Source organism: Pavona decussata, unplaced genomic scaffold (genome assembly GCF_977016875.1).
Source record: "Pavona decussata unplaced genomic scaffold, jaPavDecu1.1 SCAFFOLD_29, whole genome shotgun sequence".
In the NCBI taxonomy this organism is placed as follows: Eukaryota; Metazoa; Cnidaria; class Anthozoa; order Scleractinia; family Agariciidae; genus Pavona; species Pavona decussata.
In genome coordinates, this window is record NW_028145452.1 from 1,782,066 (window position 1) to 1,800,801 (window position 18,736).

Here is an 18,736-nt window from a genome sequence, read left to right on the forward strand (position 1 = left end):
CTATTCAGAAGTGTGTTATTTAAAATAAGAACTAAGATTTGGTGGGTATCAAGTTTGTCACAGAATAAACCTATTTAAAAGTGCAAATTATTATTTTTAAGGTAGGAAAAAGATAAGAAAAAATGGATTACTCTGTGTACTACTGATAAGAAACCCCGCTGAGATTATCGCGACCTAAGCGGGACGTTTTAAAGAAAGTAACGTGTTTTTATGAAACTATCAAAGCAATTTTATAATTATCCCTACATGTTTCCTCCGATTTATTCAAATGATATACCGGAGGTCCAAGTATGCATCTTTTAAAGATTTTGGAAACAATAAATTAGCCAGTCACAGCCGTCACTGGAAGAAGAGATTTCCGTTAACGTTGGCAATTGTCATAGACGAAACAAAGACATACTCAGTGTAGGGCTGTAGTTTCTAAGTAAGATAGGGTTCACTGATTTCGATAAATATCTGCATGTTCGAAAGACCAAAATCTCCTCAGAAATTCGGATTGCTTTGTGAAGAAAAAATAGGGTCTTTTGATGTTTGCCACCTAAAATTTTAGTAACATGGGAAAATTAATAACTTTGTTTCCGAAGGGGTGAAAAATTTCGTTTATAGAGTAAGGCTAGAACGACATTCCAAAAGTCCAACAGCAGCTTGTGAATTCGGAGGATAAGTATCTGGTCCCTAACTGTTTTTAATTTATTTTTTATTTTTTCACGTACAAATTCAGCTTAAGAATCCCAACGGATCAGGCTGTGTTAGCGTACACTACTATCCCTTCAGAAGCCGAAAAATATCTTTGAAAACAAAACAAAAAAAACCCAGCAACATTTGGAGTATTTTTATTTAATATATTCTAGTCGGGTGCTCTCGATAAGTTCTCCCTTTTGCACCTTTCAGAAAGAGTTTGATGTAAAAAAAACAAACACGAGACACAGTGTTTCATCACATATCAAACACAGAGAAGAGAGTTTAAAATACGATGCGTAGCGGAGTATTTTTGACGAACTTCGAGGTTTTTGATATTGTGATGAAACACTGTGACAAGTGTTTTGATATAACTTCTCAAACGAACTGATTTTGACGGGGAAATTAAGGATGCAAAAACGAGGAGTTTTTCATCAGATATCCAAACACGTCACTGTGGTCAATGATTTCCTTTGTCTTTGGCTGTCTATCTCAGATCATAATGTTATATTTGTCAGCGAAACGTTTGCTCTTTTTTGTGATAAAAACACTTCATCAGAATAACTAATTTCATAACAGCTTTAAAAAGTGTAGTTTTCTTCAAAACAAGTTTTGAGAATCAAGGTTCATGAAATTAATCCTGGCTATTTAAATTTGTCACGGAGTTGTAGTTAGTTTTTAGGCTCATACAATTTCTAATTACAGTCTTGCTGTACGTTATGCATATGCCTTTACTTACAAGCCTTTTGAAATTGCAACGTTAATGTCAAATTGTTGTGGCGGCAAACAAGCTCTTTCGGTGTCGATTATAAAAGAAAACTGTTTCCATCAGTGTACAAGTTTTTCCGTGAAGGTGTATCGCGCTCACAATCACACAATTATATCAGATTGAAAAATGTATCTTTGCACGTCTTTTTTCCAAAAAAAAATTACGTAATAAAAAAGCATTATGGTGAGAGTGAGACTGCAAGTGGTCGTCTTTTTTTTTTTCAGACTCTTGAAATGAGCGGAAATGTTAGTAGAAATGCGCTTCGTCTCTCGCTTGTGAGCTAAATCCAGTACATCACTTAGGAAACGAAAGAGACTGCTCCCTCAGTCCAATATCTCAAGCACTTCTTTATCAACCTAATAACACTGTAAAATAAAAGCACTCCTAAAGCAGACGTTGCTTTTTTCGGGTGTTTCTCTAGTGCTATTTGTTAGAAAAAGCGCAATTCATAATAGTTTAGTAGAAATGACTGACAAGCAACTGATGTCATGTATTTGTGAAAGCCCGGTTAAACTATAAACAAACTCATATGCTTTATTTGGAAACGAAGATATTGAGCACTAAAACAGAATTGTTTGTCATGTCATGTGCTCTTTTTGAGGTCATTTATCTCAACACCAAAATATCGTTTATACAGTTACTTTCAAAAAGGATAATATACTAATTAGATTGCCTAACAATACTAAAGTAAGTAGATTTTTTCTTTAGGAGAAGTAATCAAAGAGGTAGCAGTTTCCCTTTATTTTTTACAATATTATTTTTCTTTGAAAGTTTTGTGTGTTTACAGGTTTTTTTTTTCTATTCTCAGAGATAAGTGACATATCAGCGTGTTTTTCTTTCTGATTATGACGCGTCCAATTCTTTATCAACGTCAAGTTTTTCTTGGTGCCTTAATTAAATTCTCAGTCATAATGAAAGCTCTTTTCTAGAAAGGATATTTAGGTTCTTCTATGTACGTAAAAGAAAAATGTTTTCGAGTATAAAAATTAAATCTAAAAAAAATTAATACTAACTACAACCTCGGATTCTGTAGAGCATATTAGCTAGACAATTTTTTTCTTGAAAATCAGACTCAAAAGTTCAAGAACCCCAAAATACGAAGACAACAGCTCAAAATAAAAGCCATTTTTAGCAATAAATTCATTGGCTAAGAGCTTTGTTGTGTGAGCGTAGCCTCGAGTGTTTGCAATTATAACCTTTACACAAACGAAATGATAATCAAGGGTAATGATATCTGCATTACACTTCATTATTCACCAACTTTAATTCCCCAATTTGGAAGGTTCTTATTTCCTTTATTTACTTTACGGCTGATAGTTATTGAAAAATGAATTGGTTTGCGACATTTGACGACTGTGAACTTGGCTTGTACGTGATGGTGTTGTAATCATCATTTTATTTTCGATCAAAATCTGTAGTACAAATTTGCTTCCTTGTGTGTATATAGGTATATAACTTCCAAGTAAGATTACAGTTTAAAGATTTCCATACAAATCAACCGTTTTGCTTTCAATTATTTCTATGTTTATTTTCCAAAACATAAAACTCAAGCATCAAACTTTATCTCCACGAAACATTTGTTAAGGGGCAGGAACCCTTTGGTTGCCTGAAGCAAGACGCCAGTTGAAGTGTTCTGTCATAAGCTCCGGCTGCTCTGCTTAGCAAAAATGGCTCCAAATTGATTAGGAAGTTAAGTCTATTTCCTGCCCAAGTATTTTGGCTTACGTTTATGAAATTTCCATGTCCATTTTTCCTGACCACGCAAACAAAATTTGGCTATAAATGAAGCTTCGCTACATGACTCGACACGCTCTTCCAGTTCCCTCCAAAAGGCACTTCGTGGAATCAAAATGGCTGCAAGTTTACTGATAGCAGTTTCGCTAGGAATTTTTCTTTGTATCTCAGGTAAGAAAAATTCTGATAGCATCATGTGGAAATTTTAATTTGCCTTCTCAGGAGTGAAGCGTTTGCTTTTGGTCATGGCAATTTTTTTAAAGAGAAAAAGGGGACTGTTATATTACATAACATCAACCTACAGAACCAGGGAAAGTACTGCTTCAATTGAATGACCACATTTTAAGATTCTATCCAAGTCTCAAAAATTAAAAGTACCTTGTGAAAAATTTGAAATAGCATCAGAGAGGGTTTATTTGAATAGTTGCATTTCAGAAACTCGAAAGTGAGAACTACGACAGTTTGCACAACTTTCTCGCGAGTACTGAGCATAGGAACAAAAAAGCATCAGATGTTATTTTCATTTCCCTGTACCCGCTTTCCCCGAAAGCCTTCCCTCTTCGGAATAACTGAATTGTTTCATTACATGCCTTAGTCTTGAGAGTCAAATCTCTTGTTTTTAAAACATTGTACATCAGTATAGTTTAAAACATCGGAAAGAATTTCAAATTATTTGGCTTTTCAACGCGATGATGACATAACTTGTAAGATGAGAATCACCATTCATGGGGCACCTAACAGTTGATTTCGGAGGATATCTGTTCAGATGGCATTGTTCGCCTCAAAACCGTATAGGTTGATTCCCTCAGTCACTGCTTTTATCTGTAGTTCCACCTAACATATTTCGTTGTCCTAAATTTAGTAATCACAATCTCATAATGGCAAAAAACACCAGCACCAGAGGAAAAACCAGCGTTTAGTAGTTGGAAAACTGATATTGCAAAAGTAAACCTCGGCTTCATGTTTACGTCAGTGAAACGTAACAGAGTCGGTAACTGTAGAGTATCTTTGATTCATAATCAGCCAACTTGAAAACTCAGTTCTTAAAGCCTCTTCAGCTCTTTCCTCCCAGATAGAGCGTATTCATACGACGTTGGATCGCTCGTAATGTGGGTCGGACTTTTATGGAGAAAACACCGGAAACACCACTTAGAAAATCATGAAACGAAAGCTACTAGGCCGTGGTCATGACGGCGCCATTTGACTACAACTACCAGAATTCATTTCGTTTAGCTTTTAAAATTCGAATTAAGTTAAGGTTAAGGCCGCGCGTGTGTGAATCCTAAAGTGTGACTGTTCAATTGAAAGCTACTGAGCAGTACTTTCCTGTGGTGCTGTTTATTATGCTGTACAAAGTGGTTCTAACTCTTGAGTCTGTGGACGAAATACCATTCAAATGAAGCTACTGAGCAGTACTTTCCTGTGGTGCTGTTTATTATACTGTACAAAGTGGTTCTAACTCTTGAGTCTGTGGACGAAATACCATTCGAATGAAGCTACTGAGCAGTACCTTCCTTTGCTGCTGTTTAGTTATGCTGTGCAAGGTGGTTCTAACTTTTGAGTATGTAGACGAAATCCTAAAGTGAGACCATTCAAATGAAAGCTGCAGATCCGTTCTTTCCTGTGGTGCTGTTTATTATACAAGGTGATCTGTGTACGAAATTCTTGAAGGAGACTATTCAAATGAACGATTCTGAGCAGTGCTTTACTGTGCTACTAAAATTGGTCAAACTGCCTATTTACACTGATACCTCACTCGCGTATGAGTTGTCTCTATATCACCATGAGTAGGAAGAGATAAAGTTTCAAAGAAATGTTAGAAACAAAAAGTTAATGCCAATTTTATCCAAGACACAATGCAAGAACTAAAAACGTCTGCTTAAGTATTCCCCGAGCAGTTTAAAACCATTTCCATCTTGGCAGTCGGTCGACGAAGCCATTTATGAACAGCTTCAAGCCGTTTTAAAGGAAAGTTTGGCATTATTTAATTTTTCGGCTGCCATATTGATGAAATGTTTCCTTTGGATTTTCAAACTGTTGCTAAAAATATCATGATGATGCTGCCCGTTTTATTACTATCTCTGCATGGCCAGTGTTCCCAATGTTTTGTTCAAAACAGTCTGAAATAATATTCATTTCCTCTTGCGCCAAGGTCAATATGTCTCTTAATTTCTGTTTTTCGGTTGCTGTTATTAGCGCTGGAAATGCTGCCGAGTAATTTAATATCAACAATAATGTTATCAAAATATGTTTCGCTTTTGCTTTGAATAACAAGTCCTTCAGGAGTTACAGTAGCAGCCTGCTTGAATTTTTCATTTTGAAACCGGGTCACAAGAAAATATCGCTCTCCCCTGACAACACTGACAACACTAACAATCTTTTTTTCTCAGAATCAAAGGAACAAGGGGATCAGTTCCTTAAAGAAACCCGAACGGGGTATTTGGTCTGAAAAGCATTTTTCAATCCGTTTTACGGCCTTCGATTGGTTGTAGAAGCATGTCATTGTACGGTAACACAGCCTGAAATTTTTCATCCGCAGTTCTCAAACTTATTAATAATTCATCAAGAGAAAACAAAGGAAATCACTACCGTGACCGTGGTTTGGATACGTGATCTTAATTACCATAAAATTTTGCCATCTTTAGCCTTGAATTTCTCCAAGAATTGTTGATCATTTGAGAAGCCATATCAAACACTCGAAAGTGTGTTTCATCAGATATCCAAACTCCTCAAAGTCGTTTAAAAAAAACTCGGCTGCGCCTCGTTTTTTCAACCTACTTCTCAGTGTTTGGATATCTGATGAAACACTCTTCCTCGTGTTTGATATATTACTTCAAATATGTGAATTTCCTTTTCACGTCCACAGTCTGGTCCTTTAGGATTCTTTAGCTGAAACTGGAATCACAGAAGGTTTTAGAAATGGAATGGAATTTTATCCCTAAGTCTCCTTTTTTATATATTTTTTTTAATAAAATTGTAGGTAATTACCTTCCTTTACAAACGTCCAAAGATTTGCACGCGCGCTCTAATGACGCGTGACGTATAGGGCGCGCATGTGCATTACAGTGAACTCTATTCACCAATCATAGCATGCGCATTTCTTCAAATATTTTATGATATGCTTTACAAGGTAGCTCTAAGCCCCAGTATCAAAATGAATCATCTCCTCATTTTTGTTCCACGCATTTCTTACGGTACCAATTGGGAGAATTTGTTTGAACATCAAAATCATCAAATGGCCATAACAACTAAAATATATTTTTATAATAAGTAAGCCCAAAAAGACTAATTAGAGCCAGGGTTAATTAGGTGTACGTGAAATCAAATAATCTAAAAAAGGAGCAAGGCTGATTTCACGGTCAGGTAACTCATTGTTACGTATTTTGTTATCGTCTACCACGTTGTAACGTTAGCTTATACCTATTTACCAATCGTATTTTCAAATTTCAAATTGTAACGTTTTTGTTTATGTAACTTTAGCCTTTTTTCAGGTATCTATTGTAACTGTTTAAAATTGTAACGTATCTTGCCACAGGGTCAGTCTCAAACATACCCTGAAAAAGAAAGGCCGTGCCTTTCGAAATATTGGAAAATAGGGGGCTTCACACTAGAGCTTGTAAGTATAATCTAAGTGCACTTGAAACCTACTTTGAGTGTGAAGGGGTAAAACCTACCAACTTGAACTTTACTTAGTGACCATGGAAACTTTCGCAGTTCAAAGAAGCCGAAGTACGCCGCCAAGTATGGCCAACACCACACTTGAGAACGTACTTGACCAATAGGGAAAGGGAAACCAATTGAAAGCGATGTGCTGCGGTGCCAGGACAGATAAACATTTTGCCGTGAACTAAAATAAATTTTAAAAAAAATCAAAATGGATGGTTGGAGATACGCCTCGCAGTTTGAGGACTCCATGGAACAGTCTTTTTTGTAAGTAAACATAAAAAAGAAGGAAAAGCCGATTTAAACTTACGATCTTATTTGAATTTCATCTTTACGGACAGCCTGAACCATCGATTTTCAGTTCAGAAGATGTCGCCTGTTCTTTTGTTTTGTCGCCAAGTACTCGTAAACAATGAAGTACCTATGCATTTCCTGTAATGTTAAAACTCTCTGAGTTAAAATTAAAGACAAAATAAAGAGTAAACAACACAAAACGTTTTTCCGTTGTAAAGGCTTCATGATTTTCCGGCGAGCAGTCGCATTTCTGATTTTACCGCGAACGATGATTGACAGCTTGTGCTTCAAGTGTATACTTTGTCACCAGGTGTGAAGCCAAGTTTTCTAAAGTGCGACTTGAGATTTTCAAGTGCACTTGAATCAAGTGCTTACTTGAAACTAACTTAGCTTGTAGTGTGAAGCCAACAAATATACTTCCCTGACCGTGAAATCAGCCTTGCTCTTTTTTTAGATTATTTACTTTACATTTCTTTTTTTGCTGATTAGATCCTTCACTACAGGATCTGGTACTTTTATTTTGTCACGGTGGTCCTTGCAAACACAGTTTATCACTGGTTTTTACTGTACGTGAAATCGTTCATTTTCGATTCTCTACAATAAATTGATTCTTAACCACTTATTGATAATTTTTTTTTTCAGAAGCAGACTTTTAGATTGGTGCGCCAATTAGTGCACTACTATTTTTTACCACAATCGTTTCTAATCTCGCAATCTGATTGGGTAATTTTCCGTTGTCGATAAGAGTCTAGACAACGCTGCTCGCGTCAATCAGCGCGCGGAAATTTTGACAGTTATTGTAAAAATTTTCTTTGACTTTAATATTGTGGTAAAAAACAAATCGAAAGTGGTTAAGCGTTGTCTGCACTCTTATCGACAACGATATTAGTCATCACAGTGGTCAAAATTTGTTGTGGACTCACTCGGCTGCGCCTCGTAAGTCCACAACATTTTGACCACTGTGATGACGAATATCGTTGTCGATAAGAGTGCAGACAACGCTAAACCGCATTCGATTTGTTAAATAGACCAGATGTTATCGGCTGCCGTTAGTTGCGTTTTGCTGGCGTAGCACGCGCAGAACTGTGAACCGTTACAAAGCCGTGATTCAGTTGGCTTTTAAAAACAACTGATGAAGGCCGAAGTTGTTTGGCCGAAACGTCTTTGATGCTTAATTAACGTTAACAATAGTGCCAAACAAAAAATTTTTAGTTCTGATAATAAAGTTGTTGTTTTTGTTGTTGTTGTTGTTTTCCAAGGAACTTCGTCCGGGCAAAAAGGAGGAGTAAAACAGATGTGGCCGCCGAGGCCTGGAGACGATGGATACGACGGTTCTGGAGTAACAGAACAAAAAGGCCCAAGAGTTGGTTCGACTCCTTCCAAAAATCAAGCCGATGATATAAATCAACCTATCAAGGCGTTCAACGCGTGGAATTATCAACTTGGTGGAGGTCCTCCCCCTGGCAAGAGATCCCAAGCTCGTAGATTTCTTAGACAGTGGAATGCCCGCCTTCAGAAGTTCGAGGAAGACTAAGAGTTTGTCGAAGCAACTGCGGATAAAATGATGCTCTAGATAACAGTTAAATTAACGTTAAGAAACATGGACATTCGTTGACTGAGTGCTGGAAGAGCTCGAAATATATAGCAAAGTTGTTGTATTTTATTGTCAATAAATATCTGTAAGCTTCGCTGAAAGATGTACTTTTAATTGATCTTTGGGCACATGAGTGCTTTGTCAATGTGTACATGTCAAAGTTCAATAAATTAATATCTTTTGTCCATAATATTCGCTAGAGATTTAAAATACTATTTTACAAGGCTAAAACGTTAAACAATTAAGAAACCAAACGTTTTCGACTATTTAAGTCATCTCCAGTAAGATTAATCAGTCGAAAACTTTAGGTTTCTTCATTTTTTAACTTTTAGCCGTGTAAAATAGTTTTTTTCAAAAACTCATTAATGGTCTATAATGCATCACGTGTAGTGCAGTGGTTTTAAAACCCGATAAAACCTCCTTATTAGTATGCGGTGTTTAAGGTATGCTAATTTCCAACGTTCACAAAAGCATCATTGTTATGAACTCTCTTGACACACGCTTTTCAAGGAATGTTTTTGAAGCCGTTCAAAAAAACTCGCAGCACGTGTTTTATAGGATCTAAAACCACTCGGTGGCGCCTCGTGGTTTTAAATCCCGATAAAACACTGCTGCTCGTGTTTTAAACATTACTTAAATATATTTTTTATTAATGTTTATAAAGATGGAGATGTAAAAGAGGAGTGTAGTGCCACTGCAACTGCGACTTTTCTCGTACAATGCCTCGCTCTGCTGCGATCATAAATAGAAGGCCGGTATTGAATCATAAGCACTGATTTTAGTTACAATCCCATCCATATTTCCTTGTAGTTGCACGGACAACGTTTCACATGCGGTCAACAGTGGGGGATGACTTCTACAACCTGTTTCGAGGTGTTTGGCCCAGATTGTAGCTATTAGCGTTCAACCCTGTAATTTCGTCATTTAACTCTATGTAATGGTGTTAGTCTTGTAGGACCCTATTCAGCAGACAACTCCCGTCCGCCGATTACGTCTTCTAATGCTAACAACACGGCTACGCAAACACTGCATTTTTAACTTCCCGTAACTGGAAACCTCTCCGGACACTCAGTCATGGTCCCAGCCACATACAAACACCACATTTTTAACTTACAATAGCTCGAAACCTCTCTGAAGTGGACACTCAGTCATGGTCCCAGCCACATACAAACACTGCATTTTTAAGCTCCCATGGGTAGACACCTCTCGTCAGTCATGATACCAGTGGCAGTGCAAACACTACACTTTAACCTGCCATGAACAGACACCTCTCTAAAGCATACACTTAGTTATGGTCCCAGCCACAAACAAAGACTACATTTTCAACGTCGCAGAAGTGGACACCGGTTCAGGCTAAGCAGACTCGATCTCACTCATGGTCGAAGACAAATACAAACGCAACATAACGACACATAAGTGGACACCTCTCCTAAGCAGAGACTTGAATCAAGTGGGAAGTGCCCTTGTGGTGTCTACCTCCCCCCCCCCCCCCCACTCCCCGGGTGGGGGACTCAACAAGCCAGACCCTTACCCTTTAGACTGTTAAATAATCGGGGTTTTTTCTCCTATTATTTTTTTCGATTGAAAGCTTGGTTCCTTTCGTGCGAAGAGCGCGCGCCTCACCAGGCCTTTTGTTTGGAGATCGAGCACATTCGTTGGCAGACCAAAGCAAAAATACGACGGTTTTGCAGTCTACTTACCCTTTTTATATACTGTACTATTTTTGACAGAAATGGTAACCCTTTCATATACAGTGAAACCCCGCTTTACGGACATCGACTTAATACGGACACTTGTTATTACGGACAGTTTTCTTGGTCTCGCTCCATAAATTTTTTCTTAAAATTAACCTGCTTCATAAGGACACTCTGTAATACGGACACTTTTTCTAGTCCCAACGGTGTCCGTGTACCTTCTACAGAAAATGGTACTCCTTTCACATAACTACACTTTTGACCTACACTGGGAAAGCCGGGAACACTACATCTCATTTCGAATGGGTCGACTGTTCGAGATATTTTGAAAGGCCCTTTTAATTACCTAAATGACAGTTTTCCCTGTCCTTTTCTATATTTCGGCTCGTGAAATCCCTACCCTTTTATACACCTCCAGGCTGAAAAAGGTACCCCTTTAATTTCGGGGCGAGCATCCTCGTGTAGTGCATTAAAGGAATTAAGGACCCCCTCCTCCGCGGCCCTCAGGGTCTACTCTCTAATATAGACACCTAGACAACGTGACAACAATCAGATCAGTGTTTTTATTTTGTGTCCGTATTTCAGAGGTTAGGGTAGCGCGACTCGAACATAACTAAGCTCATGAGTTTTCAATGTCAGGCAATGTAGCAGTCAAGATATTGCCCCAGCATTAGGATAAAGACAAAACCTAGGCATTGAGCCTTTTCTCTCAAGATAGGAAATCCGACGCGAGTTATATTGAGTATATGAATATATAGAGCCAGTTATATGTCAGAATACCGTATTTTAAAAACTTTAACTTTTAATCAGCGATAAGCGTTAATTGACTGAACAACCAGGCTAGCCAGGTTAGCCCAGGCTAACAAGGACCAAACATGTTCTTTACTTGCTATGTTGCTTTTATCCCTAGCTTTCTAAACCATGACTGTTTTATTACTACTCGCCCTCGAGAGAATTTATTTATCGAAATGGCTGTATGGTACAATAGGAGTTTTGGGTTCAGGGATGGAAATATTCCACAGGAGTGTGTGAACGACATTACCAAAGATCTCCGGAATCATATCAACAACAGGATCTCTATGAAATACGCTCCTATTTTTATACCTTTCTGGGACGCGTTTCCTTATATCCTTCAATATCTCGCCCCAGTTGTCCAGTACCTGTTGGGGGTAATCTCTGTGATTGTTGTTTATAGCAGTCACGTGGGTGTATCGTACAACTTGGCCGCGAAATAGAATATCTGATGCTAAAATAACATACTTTTGACTTTCCCACCAACTTATTTCCTCGTAGTCAAGTCTGTACGGCAAAATATGTTGAATGGCATCGGTGTGAAAAGCGTTGATAGCGGCGTCAAAGGTGATGGTCACCGGTAAAATTGGCGGGAGAATTCCAGATGAGGGACGCGCGGAGCAGCAAAGCGCGGGAACGACAGAGCCATTGGGCAAAGATCTCCCGCATCGACTGCAGTAATTACACAGGCCAATAGCGGGCTCGTAGCTAAGTAGAAAGTTTTCAAAAGCTTCGAGTGCGTTTTTAGCACCTTTACTGTAGGTATCTTGGGCAGTGAAAGGAGTGAAGGAAAATTCGACATCTTCATCCATAAAGATGAAATATCGGTATTTGCCATCCCTCTTCGCCGTAGCCAAGTGGTATAAAATATTTCGCCCGCTGCTCCATGTGGTATTCTTCTCGTAAACGTAATCCACACCTGTCCAGTTTGTGGATGAATCTAAACACTGTTGTCCCCAACTCAGCACTATGACGTCGCGTGTAGAGCTGCTTCCAAGTTCTATAAATGACGCTAAATGCTTTGGGAGACAACTCTCCGCTTGGACAAGGTAAACAAATTGTTTTTCGTTGTGATCAGTTGATCCGCTAGCAAATTGATAGCGAAATTCTTTGATGTTCAAGGTATACGAATCATTTGCGAAGAGGAGAGCTCGAAGACGAACATGGATCATGAAAAATAATCCTAAAGCTGATAGTAACACCAAAACGGCACAGCTTGAACTCAGATGAACCTTCATCCATTTACTGTGTGTACTTGAAAGTGAAAAAGACAAAGCGTTTTTGGCTCTTCTCTAAATTTCTCTCAGCGTCTCAGTTCTTCATAACACTAGAGATAAGAAACGTTCTAATTTTTTTATCATTATTCAAACAAAACCTTCACTGGGGTGTGTCAGACAACACAGCAACCACCGGTCACACGGTACCCGAACCAGGGTGTTATTTTGTATTACCTGGTGCTAAGAAAACAATTTAGTGTATTTGAAAAAGGCACAGTAGTCAACCTTTTTTAGTTCGTGATAGACAGATAAATGAACCCCACGTGTCTTAAAGTCACCCAGTACGGGTTTTGAGCTTCATTTTGGCTAATACTATGTCGAATTTTTACATTGAAAGCCTGTTAATACGGTAAAATATTTAACACATTCACCCTTTTGATTTGGGGTTCATGATCTCGACACGGTAAAGTGATTTTCCCAAACATAAAAACTGTCAGTACCGCTCCGTTGTAAATATCATTAATTTTGAGCTGCCACTTGAAAAACATAAAGCACTCCATTCTTTAACTAGTGTAGGATCCAAAATCAGCAAAAAAAAGGTTACAAGAGCCAAGATAAATACATCAATTCTACTTTTTCCAGGTAGTTCTATGTCAAGGAAGCTTTCGATAATTTAAATATTTTGGGAAGAAGAAATGCTAAAAATTTGCAAGTTTTCGCTCCGTTGGCGCGATCATTTAAAAGCAAAACTGTTAATTCAGTGAAGCATTACCAGGCTGGCTTCATATGCTTCAGTGAAATGCCCTTTTCAACAACAGCCTAAGGAATACTAAAACAAAAAGTATTCAGTTTGATAACTTCCATTTGAACAGTTGCATCGCTTGGCATTAGGTTTTATTCCTTGGTCTAAAAATTAGAGCCATCTTTCACGGGACAATTTAAACTGAAAAACAGCCAGTACCATCTGAGGTTACTGCTCCGTCAACGGTTTTCATTCGAATGGTCCATCCATAGACTCCTACACAGGACCACTATATTTAAGGACTGTGATACGGTTGCCTCCTTTTGCCCATCTCGGAATGGTCCTAGAAACTAAAACAAAGGTATTTTTGCGCGGTTTATAAACGTTATTCCAAAATAGCTACCATTTTAATATTCTTTTGTTGGTATACAAATTAGCCCTTCTTACCTCGTTCTCAATGTCAAGGATCAAAAGAATATTTTACCGTTCTTGATTATAAAATATTCGAGGAAATGCGCGCATGATTATTGGTCGAATCGACTTCGTTCTATGTGCACAATGCACGCGCCCTAGGTCACATTCGTCGGTATTAATGAGTCTTATTAAAACTGGATCATTGTACAATACAATTCCAGGGATTTGATTGGCTTAGCGGCCATGCAATTACACCATGACAGAGAAATAGGGACCAAAAAGTTGTCCTACTGTCTTATTAATTAAAAGGGATTTGCAAAGCAAAATCAGCAAGATCTAACAATACTTCTTCATTGTTTTTAATAAAACAATTATTCCACTCACGCTTGTTAGATATAAGACGGATTATAGCCAACACGGCGCTACACGCCTCGTTGGCTATCCATATCGCATCTCATATCCAAAGCGCGCTCGTGAAATAACTGTTAAATAATGTACGCAATCTGCTGCTAGTATGTGCGCGTGTAAATCTTAGAACATTCTTTAAAGGAAGAATTATAAAAGACGAAGAGTAAATTAGTAATTATACTAAAAATTAAAAGGAAATTTAATGTAAAAAGTGTAATCAATTTCATCACAGCGGACGGAGTTTGAAAGCGCGCGCAAATCACGGGACATTCTATGAACGAAATAAATGATGAAACTAGTTTCTTGTGCGACGTTGATTTATATAAGTACTTGAAAATTGTTAAGAAACGTCTGAGTAGATAGTAATTCTCTCGGTTTTTTCAAATTACCGTGGGCTTCTATAACTCAACACCGCACTCGGTGTGTTTATTATTCAATTCTTTAATACAAATCTTGTAAAGAAATGAAGCTACCACTAAGTAATAATTGTATTAAACCTTTTATTCAAACACTGACTGTCCAAACTTTTGAAGTCTTTTGTAACTTTTTATCCGACGAATAAATTTCATTCTTTGCTTTCCACTGTTTATTTTACGTTCCAGTAGTTTAAGCCATTACTCTAAAAATTGTTTTCATAGCAACCTGCTACAGCTATCATCAAGAAGCAGTGGACCATACCAGAATTCAATTCAACTCTTAAATCCATACAAGCGCAAATTATTTTGTTTCATATGCCAGGAAGCGATTTTAGCGAACAAGCGAATTTATATCGAAGTGAATTTCTAGTGAGTATATATTAGAGTGAATACAAAAGTGAGTAATTAAAATATTGCAATTTTAAACCCCCAAAATACCTGTCACGGAGCAGATTTTGTAGAATACTTCGACGCCAAGGTAGGGGATCAGCTTGATTTATTAAGTTAATGTTCTCAAGGTAAAAGACGGAACCAGAATGAAAATCGTTTTCAAGGCGGCTCTATTTATGTCAAATTGTTAAGTAAATTGGTTTTTTGGAACATAAATACTATTCATATGCGAAAAGTATGTGTCTTGCAGCTGCTCAGGGTTTCACAAATAAAAGAATACTAAATGAAACAACTGAGGCTCTATTCACTGGTGAAAAATTGGTAAAACTTAGAATTCCTTATGGTCTGAATTGCGATAGAGAAGGTGAAATCGCTAGGTCAAAAGGCGGATAGCTTTAAGGCTGAAGAAATAAGTAAAATCAAGCTGGGAATAGCAGGGCTAACAACAAAGAGCTCAAAAGGTGCCAAGCCGCGCGAGTTTCAGCTGAAAAGTGCGGGCGTTCGCGCGCGTTGAACAAATGTTACGTTAAGAAGAGATCACTTCCTGTTTCCATCTTACAGCTGACAAACACCTCTTACTAAAGAATACGGTGGACTTCGTGGTAAGTGATCTTATGTTTAGTTACTAAAAAGCGTAAGAAAAATATCTTACTTACTTTTACAAGTCTTCGTTGACGAATGGCCAAGCTAGGGTTTTGAAATTATTTTTTTTAGCTGAATGAGCTGATCAATTGATAACCCAATGCAAGAAGTTAAGCCCAGCAAACGAAAGAGAGAGATAAGATTATTTTCTAATCTGTATATTTAAATAGGCGCACGCGTGGACCGCCCTTTGTTCTGCGCAGTGACAAAATAGGTCTGCAATGCGTACTGGGTAATTGAGAGATTTCCCAATGATTATATTGCAGGGTTAATTAGGATTTGATAAGGAAAGATTTGGAAAAACATTTCAGAATAAAACGTAGCGAGATTAAAACAAGACGTTTCGGCGACGACATGTCACCATTATCAAATGTAAATTATTCTAGTATAAGTTGTTATATAAAGAAAGGAAAGTGTGAAACTAAATTAGAATAAAATGATATTAGGGGTTATGCATCAGTCAATTCCAGCTCCAGCTGTGCCCATCCCCCCTCCCCCCGGGCGATAGTGGGGCATTTTCCCACACTGTCCATCCCGGGGGTCGGGCATTAGCCTTCTACCCAACTAGGCTGGGCATTTGACCATCTCACCTTTTTCACCCTACAGCATTGTCGCTTTCTTAATGACAAATTCATCGGCAAATACAGTAAGTTTCTTATTGATTGGACATAAAATGTGACGCTAGAGCAGTAGAATGACCTATTTTTGCACTAACTATGGGAAACAAGACCCAGCTAGGACTTAATTTCGTCTGAATTAGCTTAAAATTTTACTAAAAGTAAGACGAGAAACGAAGAAAATAAAAAAATTTTTGACATGTTTGAGCCACCAACCCGGGGCATTTGAACAACTATTTTGTCCCGGCGGTGGGGCATTTGCCAGTTTATTTTCAAAAAATCCTAATTCCCGGGGGTCAGCCCGGGGGGAGGGGGCGGATGGGTACTGTTGGAATTGACTGATGCATTAAAGATCATTATCATTCTGTTGTTCTTACGAAGTGAAAGCTTGAAGAAGCTTATATTATACTGATCGTGAAACTGTTTGTTGGGCCTTTTTGGATTTCAATTGTAAGTTTTAATTTTTAGTATTAGTAGTAGTATTAGCTTTAGGATTTTATTTATAAGTATTTACTTCTTAGTATCTTAGCTGTAATTGTGTTCCCCATTAGCACCTTGCAACAGGGTGCTAGACCTTCCTGACACGGTAATAAGTTTTGTCTATCTATTTAAAACTAAATGAATGGCAAATACAAAAGACGGAGACACAAAAGAAATGTCGAAGAGATAAACTCCTGGTTATGAAAAATTGAATAACCAAGGTACTATTAATAGAATAGTTGTTTTTATTAACAGACGGTTGATAAGGTAATTTGGCGACCGTAGAGACATTCGAGTGCTGACGTTTCGAACGCTAGCCCCTCGTTCGAGAGCGAATTGCCCGCTCTGACGAAGGGCTAACGTTCGATGAATCTCTTTATTGTGGGATGACCAAATTACCTTATCAAATCTGTTGATAAAACTAAACATTTGTTTCCACTCCTTATTACACCCATATCATTTTGAAATCACTGGTGATCCTTGCAATCTGATTGGCTCTCAACAATGCGATTTATTCCTAAATTGCATCATTTTTTTTTCTAAATCGCATCCTTTCTTTAGCCCATCAAAATGGAAATGAAGTAACAAAAATAGGATGTAATATTGACGATAAAACTCTGTGATTTCAAAATAGGTGTAATAAAGTGTTAATTGAACTTTGTGTCGTGAAATTTTGGTCTGAAATCATACTTGTGATTTCAAATCGAACTCGCGCTGCGCGCTCATTCGATTTTGAAATCACGTGCACGCGGATGATTTCAGACCAAATTACACTCCACTTAGTTCAATTACCATTATTTATCGACATATATCACCACAGCTTTTTCAGGAACTATCCCCCTCATCCATTTCTTGTTAACTTACAATAATGCAGTCTGAACGAACAATTATGGCTGTTGTTAAGGTGTTCCTCTTGCTAATGGCATTCACGCATGTGCAATCTCTAGTTCAAATCTATTCCTTTAGTGGTGCTCGATCGTGTTATGAACTGATATCTCTTTTGTTATCAATAAATCATTATCATTCTGTTTGTTTGTTTGTTTGTTTGTCTTGTTGTTGTTTACTGAAGAAGACACGGTGTACACTCAGCTGTTGGTTCGTTATCATGCATTTGTCTTTTTGTCGTTGTTTACTTAATCCTGGTTGCGGGTTTGCTAAGATTTATTCAACCGTAATAGCAATGTATTTTACTTTAATGATCAAACATTACCATCCGAAACAACCCTCTTTACATGTATGTAAAGTGTCGTCACTAAATCTTGCCGTAGCTTTGTGGTAAAATTTTTAAACACTCCTAATCCCACCGTAAAGAACAGAAAATTCCCTAAATAACCCTAACGATAAATAATCACCAAAGCATGTTTAAATAAACATAAATTGCATCTCTTTTAAGTGCTCACTTTAAGTAATTTATTGTAAAACACACCGCCACACACACACAAAATATGCAATTTGATGGGAAACTGAGGAAAAAGAAAGAAAGGAAGAAAATACCTCATCACCCCCACCCCCCCCCCCCCTCTCCCCATCCCCCTTCTCCTTTAATTCTTGCCTTAAAAGATGTTCTCCGGAATTAATTCTTCTCCCTTCGACCCCCACCCCCACACGTCTCGTTTTAGCGGTCATTAGTATGGGATCTAACCCTCCCAGTTGCGTTGAATTTGACCGCTTCATTAAGAATCATTATTTATTTATTTATTTTGAACATAAACAGGAATTTAGCTTTCTAACAGTTGGCGTTTTTACTCCGTCAGGGGTTGTAGATCTTATTCTACCCTATAATAACTCAAATTTTTTCACCCATTTTTCGAGTTTGTCCTATTTTTTAAAGAACAACTTTTCCTCTTCTTTCGAGGATTTAAAAATCTTTAAGAAGTTAATTACAAAAGCGTCTACAATTTTTAAAGAAAAATTAAACGGTTCAAGCTGTCTAAATGACTAAGTTTCAAAATATTGATTCATTAGGAAGATGCATTTGTTGCATGATTTAGTTCACGATATGAAGTAAAAATAATGTATCATGAACTCAAGCAATCTGCTCCGTTACCCCGCTGTTTTGACTCACACTATGTTTCATTCTATCTATTTTAGGTTATTTGGATAACAATCACCTTATTTGCATACCTTTAGAATTAAAAATTCAGTTTACATTGGTCTCTAAGCACCAAAATACAGCACCTGCCATTGGTTAC

The 18,736-nt window shown here is 37.7% G+C and overlaps 2 protein-coding genes across 2 annotated transcripts; one reads left to right on the forward strand and one right to left on the reverse strand.

Annotated features, from left to right (window-relative positions):
* Positions 1-3,196: 3,196 nt before the first annotated feature.
* LOC146484887 (uncharacterized) lies at positions 3,197-8,833 on the forward strand. Its single transcript, XM_085104360.1, has 2 exons — positions 3,197-3,352; positions 8,398-8,833. The coding sequence occupies exons 1-2, from the start codon at positions 3,298-3,300 to the stop codon at positions 8,670-8,672; spliced, it is 330 nt and encodes a 109-aa protein (XP_084960486.1). The 5' UTR covers positions 3,197-3,297; the 3' UTR covers positions 8,673-8,833.
* A 2,196-nt stretch (positions 8,834-11,029) lies between these two features.
* Positions 11,030-12,538, reverse strand: LOC146484888 (uncharacterized). The gene has a single exon (XM_085104182.1). The coding sequence runs from the start codon at positions 12,454-12,456 to the stop codon at positions 11,383-11,385; it is 1,074 nt and encodes a 357-aa protein (XP_084960308.1). The 5' UTR covers positions 12,457-12,538; the 3' UTR covers positions 11,030-11,382.
* Between the last annotated feature and the right edge of the window lie 6,198 nt (positions 12,539-18,736).